This window comes from the organism of the source record quoted next, unplaced genomic scaffold, assembly GCF_019419815.1.
Source record: "Pyrus x bretschneideri cultivar Hongxiangsu unplaced genomic scaffold, Pyrus_bretschneideri_v1 Contig18, whole genome shotgun sequence".
Classification (NCBI taxonomy): domain Eukaryota; kingdom Viridiplantae; phylum Streptophyta; class Magnoliopsida; order Rosales; family Rosaceae; genus Pyrus; species Pyrus x bretschneideri.
The window spans coordinates 7,116,471-7,127,427 of record NW_025999479.1 but is presented as its reverse complement, the minus strand read 5'-3'; the positions used below and the strand labels follow the sequence as shown (position 1 = coordinate 7,127,427).

General features: G+C 35.1%; 1 protein-coding gene across 1 annotated transcript; it reads left to right on the top strand.

Annotated features, from left to right (window-relative positions):
- The first annotated feature begins 5,382 nt into the window (after nucleotides 1-5,382).
- On the top strand, nucleotides 5,383-8,941 carry LOC103945751 (mitochondrial outer membrane protein porin 2-like). The gene is made up of 6 exons (XM_009356339.3): nucleotides 5,383-5,543; nucleotides 5,674-5,741; nucleotides 7,516-7,626; nucleotides 7,707-7,793; nucleotides 7,886-8,094; nucleotides 8,220-8,941. The coding sequence occupies exons 1-6, from the start codon at nucleotides 5,495-5,497 to the stop codon at nucleotides 8,524-8,526; spliced, it is 831 nt and encodes a 276-aa protein (XP_009354614.2). The 5' UTR covers nucleotides 5,383-5,494; the 3' UTR covers nucleotides 8,527-8,941.
- The last annotated feature ends 2,016 nt before the right edge of the window (nucleotides 8,942-10,957 follow it).

Below are 10,957 nucleotides of genomic sequence, written 5' to 3'. Positions count from 1 at the left end.
AAGCCTAAGACTACTTACAAGTGAAGAGAAATACTACTAGATTGTAGTACTAAGTAACGGATTTAAGTTTAAGTTAAATGTTAGACATTGTATATTTTTACAACGATGATATTGGAATTTCAAAATCATGATCCTTTTTACATTATCTTCAGGTGGCCTCATGTCTCTACTTTAGCTAATGGAGTCCTTCAAGGAAAAAGAAAAGTTAATGGAGTCACTATCGTTGTAACGCTGACAAAACTATTAATCTATATGAAAATCATCGAGAAATCCACAATCACCAACGGTTGTGCTCGCGTCTCACACATCACAACCATTTTTGTCTACATATATTGTGAATTTAGTATTGTAAGTCACATGAAGTACTGATAAAAGAATGTGAAGAATACTACTGAAATTTAAAAGAATAAGATAACGCGGTTTGGGTACTGAAATTTAAAAGAATAAGGTAACTATACCGCGTTGCGTACGCGTATGGCAGAAGAGGGGACCAAGACTTAGAGACAACTCGTACCCTGTAATGCGACAAGAATAAAAGGAAAGACCAAAAGCTTGTCCAAAAGTCTACCGCTGACGTTTCATGGCAACCACCTTCCTCTTCTTTTAAGTCTATAGTGTTTCATTAGGGCATGTTTGATAGTGTTTGGAGAAAGCATCATTCACAAATCAGCAGAGAACGTATGCTTTGAGTTTTTTTTTTTTTTTAATGGGTACAGACATTTAACATAACTAAATTGGGTTTGTGAGGATAATTTATGTAGTAAATTTGGATTTAAAAAGATATTGATAGTTTAATTAAACCTAATTTTGGTATAGTAAGTAAGCTGGTATAGAAAAAAGTTATATGTGTTCAAATAAAATTTCTTAATGTCAATTCTTATATAACATGATATGAAAAGACATGTAGCATGACATAGAATGATAAGAGGATGGATATTAAATTTGACAACAACTTCAAATATTTTTTTTAATTAATTATTACATGCTTTTTATTTGTTTAAACATTTATTGTTTCAGTTCTCAAAAACATTTATTGTTTCACATTTCTCTAAGGAGAGTGATGGGAAAGTTCCGGGAGCACGTGTATTCGGGGCGGTGCCAAAAGACCGAGGAGACGTGAGCGCTAGGTTGTCTATGTCACATCTTCGGTGATAGGCAGTTGACTACCGCGCTGATTAATCTTTAGGCGTTTAAAAATAAAAAAATAGTATCTAGAGCTCTTTAGGCATCCACCCAGCTTGCATAAGCACTCGCTTAGCCCACTTAGGTACCCGCTTATTTTGTGACTCTCACTTTAACAGAAAATTAATAACTCTTTCATTTTCGATTTTATTTTTGTTTAATAAATTGTAAGAAACTTGTTAAAGACTTGTATAAACACTCATTATATGCTTGTTTCCTATATTTTCAATATGTTAAAATACTTTAATCTATATGACATTTTATTTTGTAATTTTTTTTAGCCTAATACAATATGTATTTTTATAAATATAAATAGACATTTATTTATACGATATATAATATATTTACTTAAGTTGAGTGCCACAATTCGCAGCTCCATTGTGATGCCCGAATTAGCCAGGTTACAGGACGGAGAGGCCGCTATGATGATCTCCTCCAAAACAGCCATGATCTCGTCACCCCCAAAACTAAATGAGTACATATAAGGTCAAGTCATCTGCAGAATTCGAGTGGAGGTTTCTGTTGCAGGTTGGAATTTGGTGGTCTTAAAAATGTTGTTCAGTTTTAATGTCTGTTTGAATAAGAGTCCGTGTATTTTTGGTGTTGTGGAAGAAGTTAACTTTCACATGTTAAATCTACAAGTTTTCTACTTCTCGTACACAAAAAAAAAAAAGTAATAAAATATAGTTTAATTTGACATATTGGAGAGCAAACTTTAAATATGTCAAAGAGCTACATAAACTGACAAATTTAAATTTAATGATTAAAATTTTGCATCTCATTTGAAGATGGTCTAATTATGAGAAAATTAGACTATGGGTCTTTGAATTTTAACTCAATTGAAACTTTAATCTCTGAAATACAAATTTGTGAGTTTTGATCTCTAAACTTATCATAATATAAAAGTAATTACTTTTTTAGTAACATCATTAGAACTTCTATCCAAAATATAAGATTTAAAGAGGAAAATAACAAACCAAGGTTCTAACGCCCAAAATCCCATTATTCCACATTATGATAAATTGGATGATAAGGGTGTATTCAATTGGGATTTTGAGAGATTTAATTCATTTTATAAATTTAGGAATATTCAATGATGATTTTAAGTGATTCTTTGAAAGTCTAGGTATATTCAATCAGAATTCTAAAGGAGTTTATAACATTATAGGTGTATTCAATTAGAAATTGGTTTTAAAAGATTTTAAAAAGTTGAGGAATTTGAGAGATTTTATAGTGTATTTTAAGCAGTCTCAAAGCTCACCTCTCCCCCAGAAAAATTGAGGGAATTCAAATCCATTAAAATCCCCCAAAGTTCCAATTGATTACACCGCCTGATCCTCATAGATTTTCGTTAATTTATTATTCAATGTAAGTGCTACAAACTGGGCTATAAGATATGTAGCAACATGAGCAAAAACCTGATCCAACCAAGAAACACTTGAGGCCCAAAAAGCGTTAACGCGTTGACTACTAGAATTTAAGATTTTTTACAAGATCATGAATAAGGAAGAAGTGCGTACTTTTCTTTTTTTTAATAAACGACATTATTTATATTAAAGAGATGGGAGAGTGGGTTTACTTTCACAGTGGGTTAGCAATAATGTGATTCAAATTTGCCTTTCATGAGAACCGAACATAAAACCTCACTTACAAATGAAAATGATAATCAACATTTAGACCATAGTACTAAATGGCAACCCAATTATGTACTTATTCAAAGATAATCAACATTTCATGCTAGAATTCAAGCAAGGTTTGGAGAGAAAAAAAAAACATTTCCCACTGTAATTTGGGTTGAAGAAGCCCCTAGCAATAATGTGATTCAAATTTGCCTTTCATGAGAACCGAACATAAAACCTCACTTACAAATGAAAATGATAATCAACATTTAGACCATAGTACTAAATGGCAACCCAATTATGTACTTATTCAAAGATAATCAACATTTCATGCTAGAATTCAAGCAAGGTTTGGAGAGAAAAAAAAAACATTTCCCACTGTAATTTGGGTTGAAGAAGCCCCTAGCGGTGCGACCATGCAAGAAGTCCTTATTTGGCGACGGAAATGAGATTTTCAAACTTCTATCTAGAAAGGGATTCACTCGAATTCCTTACGACGTTTCATGTCCCCTCTATTAAAATGTCTAGTGTTGGACAGATTGGGGATGATTCAAAAGTGATGCTAAGTGGGATTCTCTACTAGAATTTGATCTATAGCCACGTACAAACCCATGGCTATTGATGTTAATGGGCACTAACGACTAGTGGCCGTTGAGGGTGGCCTGGAAATACTTCTTATATTTGTCGCAAAGTCAATGGTGTAGCTCATCTCCTTGCCTGTTATTCTCTTGTAAGAGAATAAATTGATTTCGAATTCGTCATCTACAAGATTCGAACCTAAGATCTCTCACTACCAGAGAAGAAGTGACACACCCTGACTCGGAATGTTCACCTGGACTCCGAATCAAGTTATGTTAGGCAACACCAGGAGGGTGACGAAGCCATGAAATGTAGTGATGTGGAAAATGTGAGTAAATTTAAACCTAAAAGTGCTTAAATGTAAGAGTGCGCTAGTGAGCGGAAATGAACCCATTTCACACGTGATGTCAGAATTAAGTAAAGTACAATAAAAGTAGAATGAGAGTTATACCATTGACAGTAATCTCCAATACCAAGATTGGCCAAGATCTTCGTCGATACGAAATCTCAACTACTAAAACCTGGAGGGGCGAAAAATAAGGTGAGTGGACCTAAAAATAAAGTTTTGTAAAAATCTTTTTGAAAACATAATAATCCCTCGCTGTAAAACAAGTATATTTTTTAAACATAACATATTGGTGTAGTATGAAAATACTTACCGTAAACAGTAAAATCGTCGAGGATGCAATACTCACATAACACTCGGTAACCCCAATATCTTGAATAAATAAACATATACTAACATGTGCTCATCGACATATGTTGACACACAAGTTCATGCAGTGGTATTCTAACATGAACATGACTGGGTGTAATAATGATTTACACTCTAGTACTACAATCACGTAAAAACTGGCGCTATGTGCGTCACATACGAGTCTTAATTGTCTATAACAATCTAGGAAAGAACTTGCACAGCTTTGGGTCGCCATTATGGGGATGTAAAGTATATTGAGAGTAATACATCGTTGTTTTGGGAAGCCTAAGTTAGGAGAAGTGGGATAGGATTAGTTTGCAAAAGTCCCGGAGTGTAGAACTATATTGGAATTGCCACAGTAGGGTCCTAGTGTTAAATCGTCTAGTTGAACTTCAGTGGCTTAAAGTTGATGTTATACAAATATGGTTATGCAAGCCTCCGTAATTTTTTTTTTTTTTTTTTTGAGTACTTTATCTCTGTAAGGAAAGAATTATTTTTTTATGAGAACGTTTTAGAATTTTAGTCAAAATAGAATGTAAGAGAAAGACTGCATAATGATAAGGATTTGATTATTGAGAGTGAGTTTATTGATAAATTTTAGTTTTATTGTTAATCTTATTTTGTACTTTATGGTAATTATGCAATTGGGTAGAAAAGACACTTCATATTTAAAATTTAAGTTGGGTGTAAAAAGAGGTTATATGAGTTCAAATAAAATTTTTCATTGACATCTCAACTAGAAAACGTCGTCTTTTTTTACTATTATTGTTGACACTTTATGACATCTCCAAAGTCTTAAATATGAGATTTGAAATTAATAAAAATGGTTTATGAGTTTATTCTCTATCAATTATTTTGGTTATTCTAAAAAAAATCTCTATTAAAGAAAGCTAAAATGATAAAAATACTCTTAATTTTTATCAAATCATTTGGGCCATTGTTTATTAAATTAAGGGTATTTTTGTCATTTTCATTTTTATTTAATATAATTTTTTCATGAAATGACTAAAATGATTGATGATGGACAATTTTAATAATACATTTTATTGATTTGAAATCTCATTAACCAAAATGACGAGTTATAAAAATCTATGGATGATTTTAACTAAAAAACCTTACGCTTCAAAACGAATTTTCAAATAATTTGACAGTGAATCGTCAAATCAAAGCATTGATTTTTCTTCCTTAACCATAAATAACTATTAATTCCACAAATCAAAAGAAGAGAAATAAGAAAAAGAGAATTTGAGTATTGAAATCGACGGTTGGCAAGCGACGATTCAGCACAAGACCGCGACAGCCGTCGATCACACACCACAAACTTGCCACCACGAAAATAAACAACCCTCTTCCTCTTTCACTTCGCTTCTTCCGCTCTCTCTCCCCAATTTTCCCAGACTCTCTCTCCGCCGTAAAGATGAGCAAGGGACCTGGACTTTTCACCGACATCGGCAAGAAAGCCAAAGGTAACGAACCGTTGTCTCTCACTTTCTCTCTCTCTCTCTCGCTCTTCGTCTCTGTGATATTTCTATTGTTTGTCGCTCTCTCGATCGCGTAATTTGCAACTGAAACGGTGTGTTTTGGCTTCTGTTGCAGATCTTCTGACCAAGGACTACAGCTCCGATCAGAAATTCACCGTCTCCACCTACAGCGATGCCGGCGTGGTACGCACTCGAAGCTCTTATTAAAGAAAATGTAATTGATTAGTGGAGAAAATATTTTTTCGGATCGGTGTTGTTTTGCTAGTGTGGCTTCTTTGAGCTCGATTATAGTGCAAATTTCATGCTATTTTCCGTGTTGGTTTCGAAATTGACGCTGTTGCATTTGAGAATTGAGTCATTTTTGTAGTTTGTAGCTTTCCTCTGCCCGAAATCAGTTTGTACGCTTGTTTTTTTATAAACTAGATCATATTTTTCGTTTTCAATTGATAACCATCTCGTTTTTAGTTTTTAGCTTTCAGTTTTTGCGCTAGAGATAGAGTGAAAGCGTATGTGTTTTATAAACCAGATTATGTATTTTGCGTTTTAGTTTGCTGTGTAGTCTTTTATTCAGGACTTGTGTTGATAACCATTTTGTTTTTAGCTTTTAGTTTTCGGTTTTTGTGCTAAAGATCGAGGGAAAGCGTATGGGACAAATGAAAATGGAAAAAGAAAGTGAGGGGTGATGGGAGGGAGGGGGGAGAAATGTGAAAGCAAGAACTTGAAAGTGAAAACAACTTAAAGTTGTTTTAGGTTTTGGTTTTGGTTTTTAGTTTCCATTTTGTGTCACATTTCTTTCATCATCCTTCCGTCACTGTTTTCCATTCCTCCTTTCTCCCACATACTTTCTTCTATCTGTAGCAGGAAAAAAAAAAAAAATGAAAACCAGAGAGAAAATGATTATCAAACGGGACCCTTAGTTGTTTTGGTATTCGAATACTAAATTTTTGTTAGAATTCTGTCTCTTAGGCAATAGAAGAGTTAAGTATTTCCTTGTCTTTGTTTTTTCTTGGAAACTGGGAGATTGTGGGGTTGTCTAATTTTCATTATTTTCGTGATTGAAGTACTTATCTGTTGGGATTTTTGTGGAAAAAAAATATAATTTACTATCATGACAGTTTCATTTGTTGTTACTCTGTATCTTATCCCTCCCTGTGCAGCTCTTTTCTTTGTGTTATGTTATTATAGATTTGGGCATATATGTGCATGCATCTTTTAATGACATAGGAAAATTCGCTTAGTAACACTTTAAATACATATTTTCATAAATAATAAAAGTGAGCTCTAACATACATGAAGGGAATATCTTGACTTATTAAAGGACATTGCTTCTGAAGTTTCATCTCTTATGTTTCTTCTTTACTAAGCTGGAGTGAATATTGTATTTTTCTCCTTTGAATTGTGTGTGTGTCAATTGACTCAATTCCAATCATTATGGTTACAGTTAATATTTGAAATGATATTTAAGTTTACTAAGATTCATCGTGATTCAATTTCAAGTAATATTGTATTGAAGCTTCAAAACTTGAGCTGAGAATGTTGGTGTAGAATTGGAACAGTTGGCTGTGGAGTATTATTAGGTCGATTAATGGATGAAAGTACAACAATTTTAAGAGTAACCTTGAGATTTTGCATACTTTTGTGCACAGAACGGTGTCTTGATTTTTTTTTTTTTTTTTTGAAAGCAAAAAGATGGGGAGACACCTGAAATGTCATCTAGTACCCATCGTTTTTAATTATCAGTACTGCAGTTGTTATTTGAATTGATATTTATAGCTCAGAAGTTCCATTTCCTACTATGCTTTAAGATCCATGCCATCATAAATTTTGAATTCTTACGATCAACCATAGACTATGGTAGTGTTCGTTTCTTGGAAGAAATTGTGCGAGTTATTGAGTTTATTCCTTGTCTGAGAAATTTTTGTTTTTGTTCCAATACTTTCCTTTCTGGATCCTTTAGGCCCTCACCTCAACAGCAGTGAAGAAGGGAGGACTTTCCACTGGGGACATCTTGACACAATACAAGTACAAGAACACGGTGGTTGATGTCAAAGTTGACACAGAATCAAATGTGGGTTGCGTTGTTTGTTGAATATTACAAACAATTCTCTTGTTCTTTTAAGCATGCCACTTTTCTCTTTGATTTGGCAGATCTCGACGACCTTCACGATCAATGAGATTGTCCCATCCACAAAAACTATAGCTTCATTCAAAGTGCCTGATTTCAACTCTGGCAAGGTATAAAATCTGGGATCTTTAGGCTAGGTGATATTTACATCTGTTTTTGTGATTAACTATATGATGAGTCATTTTTTAAATTTATTGTTCAGTTGGAGGTTCAGTACTTCCATGACCATGCAACCATCACTACAGCCGTTGCCTTGAATCAATCCCCAGCTATTGATTTTTCAGCCACCATTGGAACCCCAACCATTGCATTTGGTGCAGAAGGGGGTTATGACACTACGTCTGGAAACTTTACGAAGTACACTGCTGGAATCAGCATCACAAAGCCAGATCAGTCTGCTTCAATAATTCTGTAAGCATTTGTACCCTAACCTTTTATCATGTACAATAGTTTAAATTCGGTTGTTCTAGTATTAACGGTTATATATTCTGATATCAGTTCTCTCTCTCTCTCTCTCTCTCTCTCTAATCTCTCAGGGGTGACAAGGGAGACAGTATAAGAGCATCATATGTGCATTATATGGATCTGTTGAAGAGGAGTGCTGCTGTGGGAGAGATCACTAGAAAGTTCTCCACGAACGAGAACACTTTCACCGTGGGGGGGCAATATGCTGTTGATATCTACACTGTAGTGAAAGCTAAGCTCAACAATCACGGAAAGCTAGGAGCCCTCCTGCAGCATGAAGTCATACCAAAGTCGGTGCTGACAATATCTGGTGAGGTAGACACCAAGGCCTTGGACAAAAATCCCAGGTTTGGCGTGGCCATTGCCATCAAGCCTTGATTCTTTGGTGTTAGTGAATTCAATACCTGGCTCAATTTTTTGACTGGCTCTTGAGAGGAGCGCTTAATAATTAGTTCCACAGAAACATTTGTCCTAGTCCGTGATGACTGGATGGATCGTTTGGCGCTTGTGCCTCTATTGCGTGGTCGCGGTCTCTTCTTTTCCTCTATATTCTTTTGGTTTGTAACCGTAGGTTGATGAGGCGTTGCACGTTCAGGTCTCCTTGTATGGAGAACCCTAGAATTTTGATTGATAGAAGATATGCTTGCATATATTGTTGGGGCAAGTGATATGCGATTGTTAACTACAATCGAGTTTATAACTTCAACATTGATATTACTGACCGATGTGTTGCCGCAAGTTATGGTCAGTTTTTCTTCTTTTAGCTTATCTAAAAAATGACTTTAACCTTCAATTTTAGTGGGTATTAGCGTTGTGCTTGTTTGGGTCGACGTAGTGATCGAATTTCAACGAATTCTATGTATGGGTTTCGTATTTTTTGTTCAGTTCCCTTGTATTTTAATAAAAAAAAAAAAGTAGGCAAATCAAACCAATAGGGAACACAAAGTTCGAATCATAACCTTATTCTCAATTCCTCCCCTTCATTTCTTTCAAAAATTAGATTGATATTGTAAAGTAGCAGCTAGAATTTGGAGTTGAAATTAGATTGACATTGACGAAGTAGATGTGCGGTGGGAGGAGAAAGATCAGATGGAACAAATACATAGATTCGCAGCTTTAGCCATCATCACGGCGTAATACAGCTAGCTAGCTAGCTAGGGTTTTGACTTTTGAATGGCAAAGCAAATATGCTGCTTAATACGGTTATCTTGCATAGTTATAGACAGAAGAGGGAAAGATGGGATACAAGGAAAGAAGAATAGGCTAGGCTAGGCTAGGCTTTCTCAAGGGATACGACTTCTAGACTTTTTAACACTCAAGTTAGGCTTATGTCTGCTTATTTTGTGTTCACTCGGAATTGAAACAATAAGAACCGAACAACGATATTTAAGTTGTTTATCCCTAAAAGCTGAACTACGTCTACTGTAGTGCTCAGAGTAATCTACAATCAGCACTAATGGCCACCATGGGTCTGTGGGCCTTTATTTTTCTTTCTTTCTTTGGGTCTTTATGGGCTTCTTCCAGGTTTATACTATTTTAAGGGTCGAAAAGGATTCTTTGCTAACATTTTGAACTTAAGCAAACACGTGACTTGAAATTGGGCTTAGAAACGAATACCCTTCCATCCTAAATTAATTAATTAATAATATTTTATTCGATTCATTTCGGTTTCTGAACCTACGAAACTGAAACCGAACGAATAACTTTCGGTTGTATTTGGTTTCTTCAATTTGGTTCGATGAACAGTTTTGGTATTTTATGGTGAATGTTTCGGTTTTTTTAATTTTCTGAACCCAATTTACTGAGGGCACGTTTACTAATCCATAATCAGATTTAGAGGAATTGAATTGAGGAGGAATTGGATTGAGGAGGAATTGGAATGAGATGGAAGTAGAATCAGATTTATGTTGAAGTTGTTTACTAAAACTGTCTGGAATCGGAATTAAAACTAGCTTGATTACTAAATTGCCCTTATATAAACAAATTATTTTTATACTAATTAATCAAACTAATTAATTGTTCAAAAAAAAAAAATAATCAAACCAATTTTATATACCAAAATTTATCTATATAAAAAATAATTAAAGAGGTTTCTTTTTGTTAGAATATGGTTATTTCCATTTGCCCCCCACCACCAAAAACCCCCGTGTCTGTCTTCCCCACACCACCCCATTCATCCTGAAGACTTTATTTTCCTAGCCACAACAATCCTCCCCCATCCTCACCTTTCCTTGCCCTCCATCCCACTTACCCCTATAGCCACCGCCCCTAGCCTCAATTTTTGAAACCCTCCATCTCTCTCCTCTATGCCCTCCCTCTCCGCTTTCTCGGTTAATCCCACCATGGTTCGCAACACTGTTCAATCCAACGTGTTTGTGAAAGCCGATGAGTGGGTCGAAGTTCAGAGATCTCATATATGCTTCCTGAGTGGATTGCCTACTACCGATGGTAGTGGGTATGATGTTTGGCTAATGGGTTCTCTTTTTTTTTTTTTTTCATTTTCTCTAAATTTGTGGCTGTTATATTTGCGGTGGTTGTAGGAGGGGTTGTGATAGGCGTGGTCGGTACGGTTGTTATTGTGTCCGTTCATGGTGGTAGATTTGGGAAAGACAGAAGATTGAGAGGTGGTCTTGGGTTGCAAAGGAGTTGGAAGGTAAAACTGTGAGTGTTTCAGAATTAGAAAAAAACTATGGGGGTAATATTGGTACAAAAAGTGGATTCCTGATAGGCTTCATTTCGGGGAATTCAATTATCACCTCAATGTCGAGAATTGAATTCCGAGAGTTTGGGGAGTCTGATTCCCTATATT

Coding starts and splice junctions, on each gene's coding strand:
- LOC103945751 (XM_009356339.3), top strand. CDS start 5,495: ATGAGCAAGGGACCTGGACTTTTCACCGACATCGGCAAGAAAGCCAAA. Junction 5,742..7,515: donor CCTACAGCGATGCCGGCGTG/GTACGCACTCGA, acceptor TGGATCCTTTAG/GCCCTCACCTCAACAGCAGT. Junction 7,627..7,706: donor AAGTTGACACAGAATCAAAT/GTGGGTTGCGTT, acceptor TTGATTTGGCAG/ATCTCGACGACCTTCACGAT.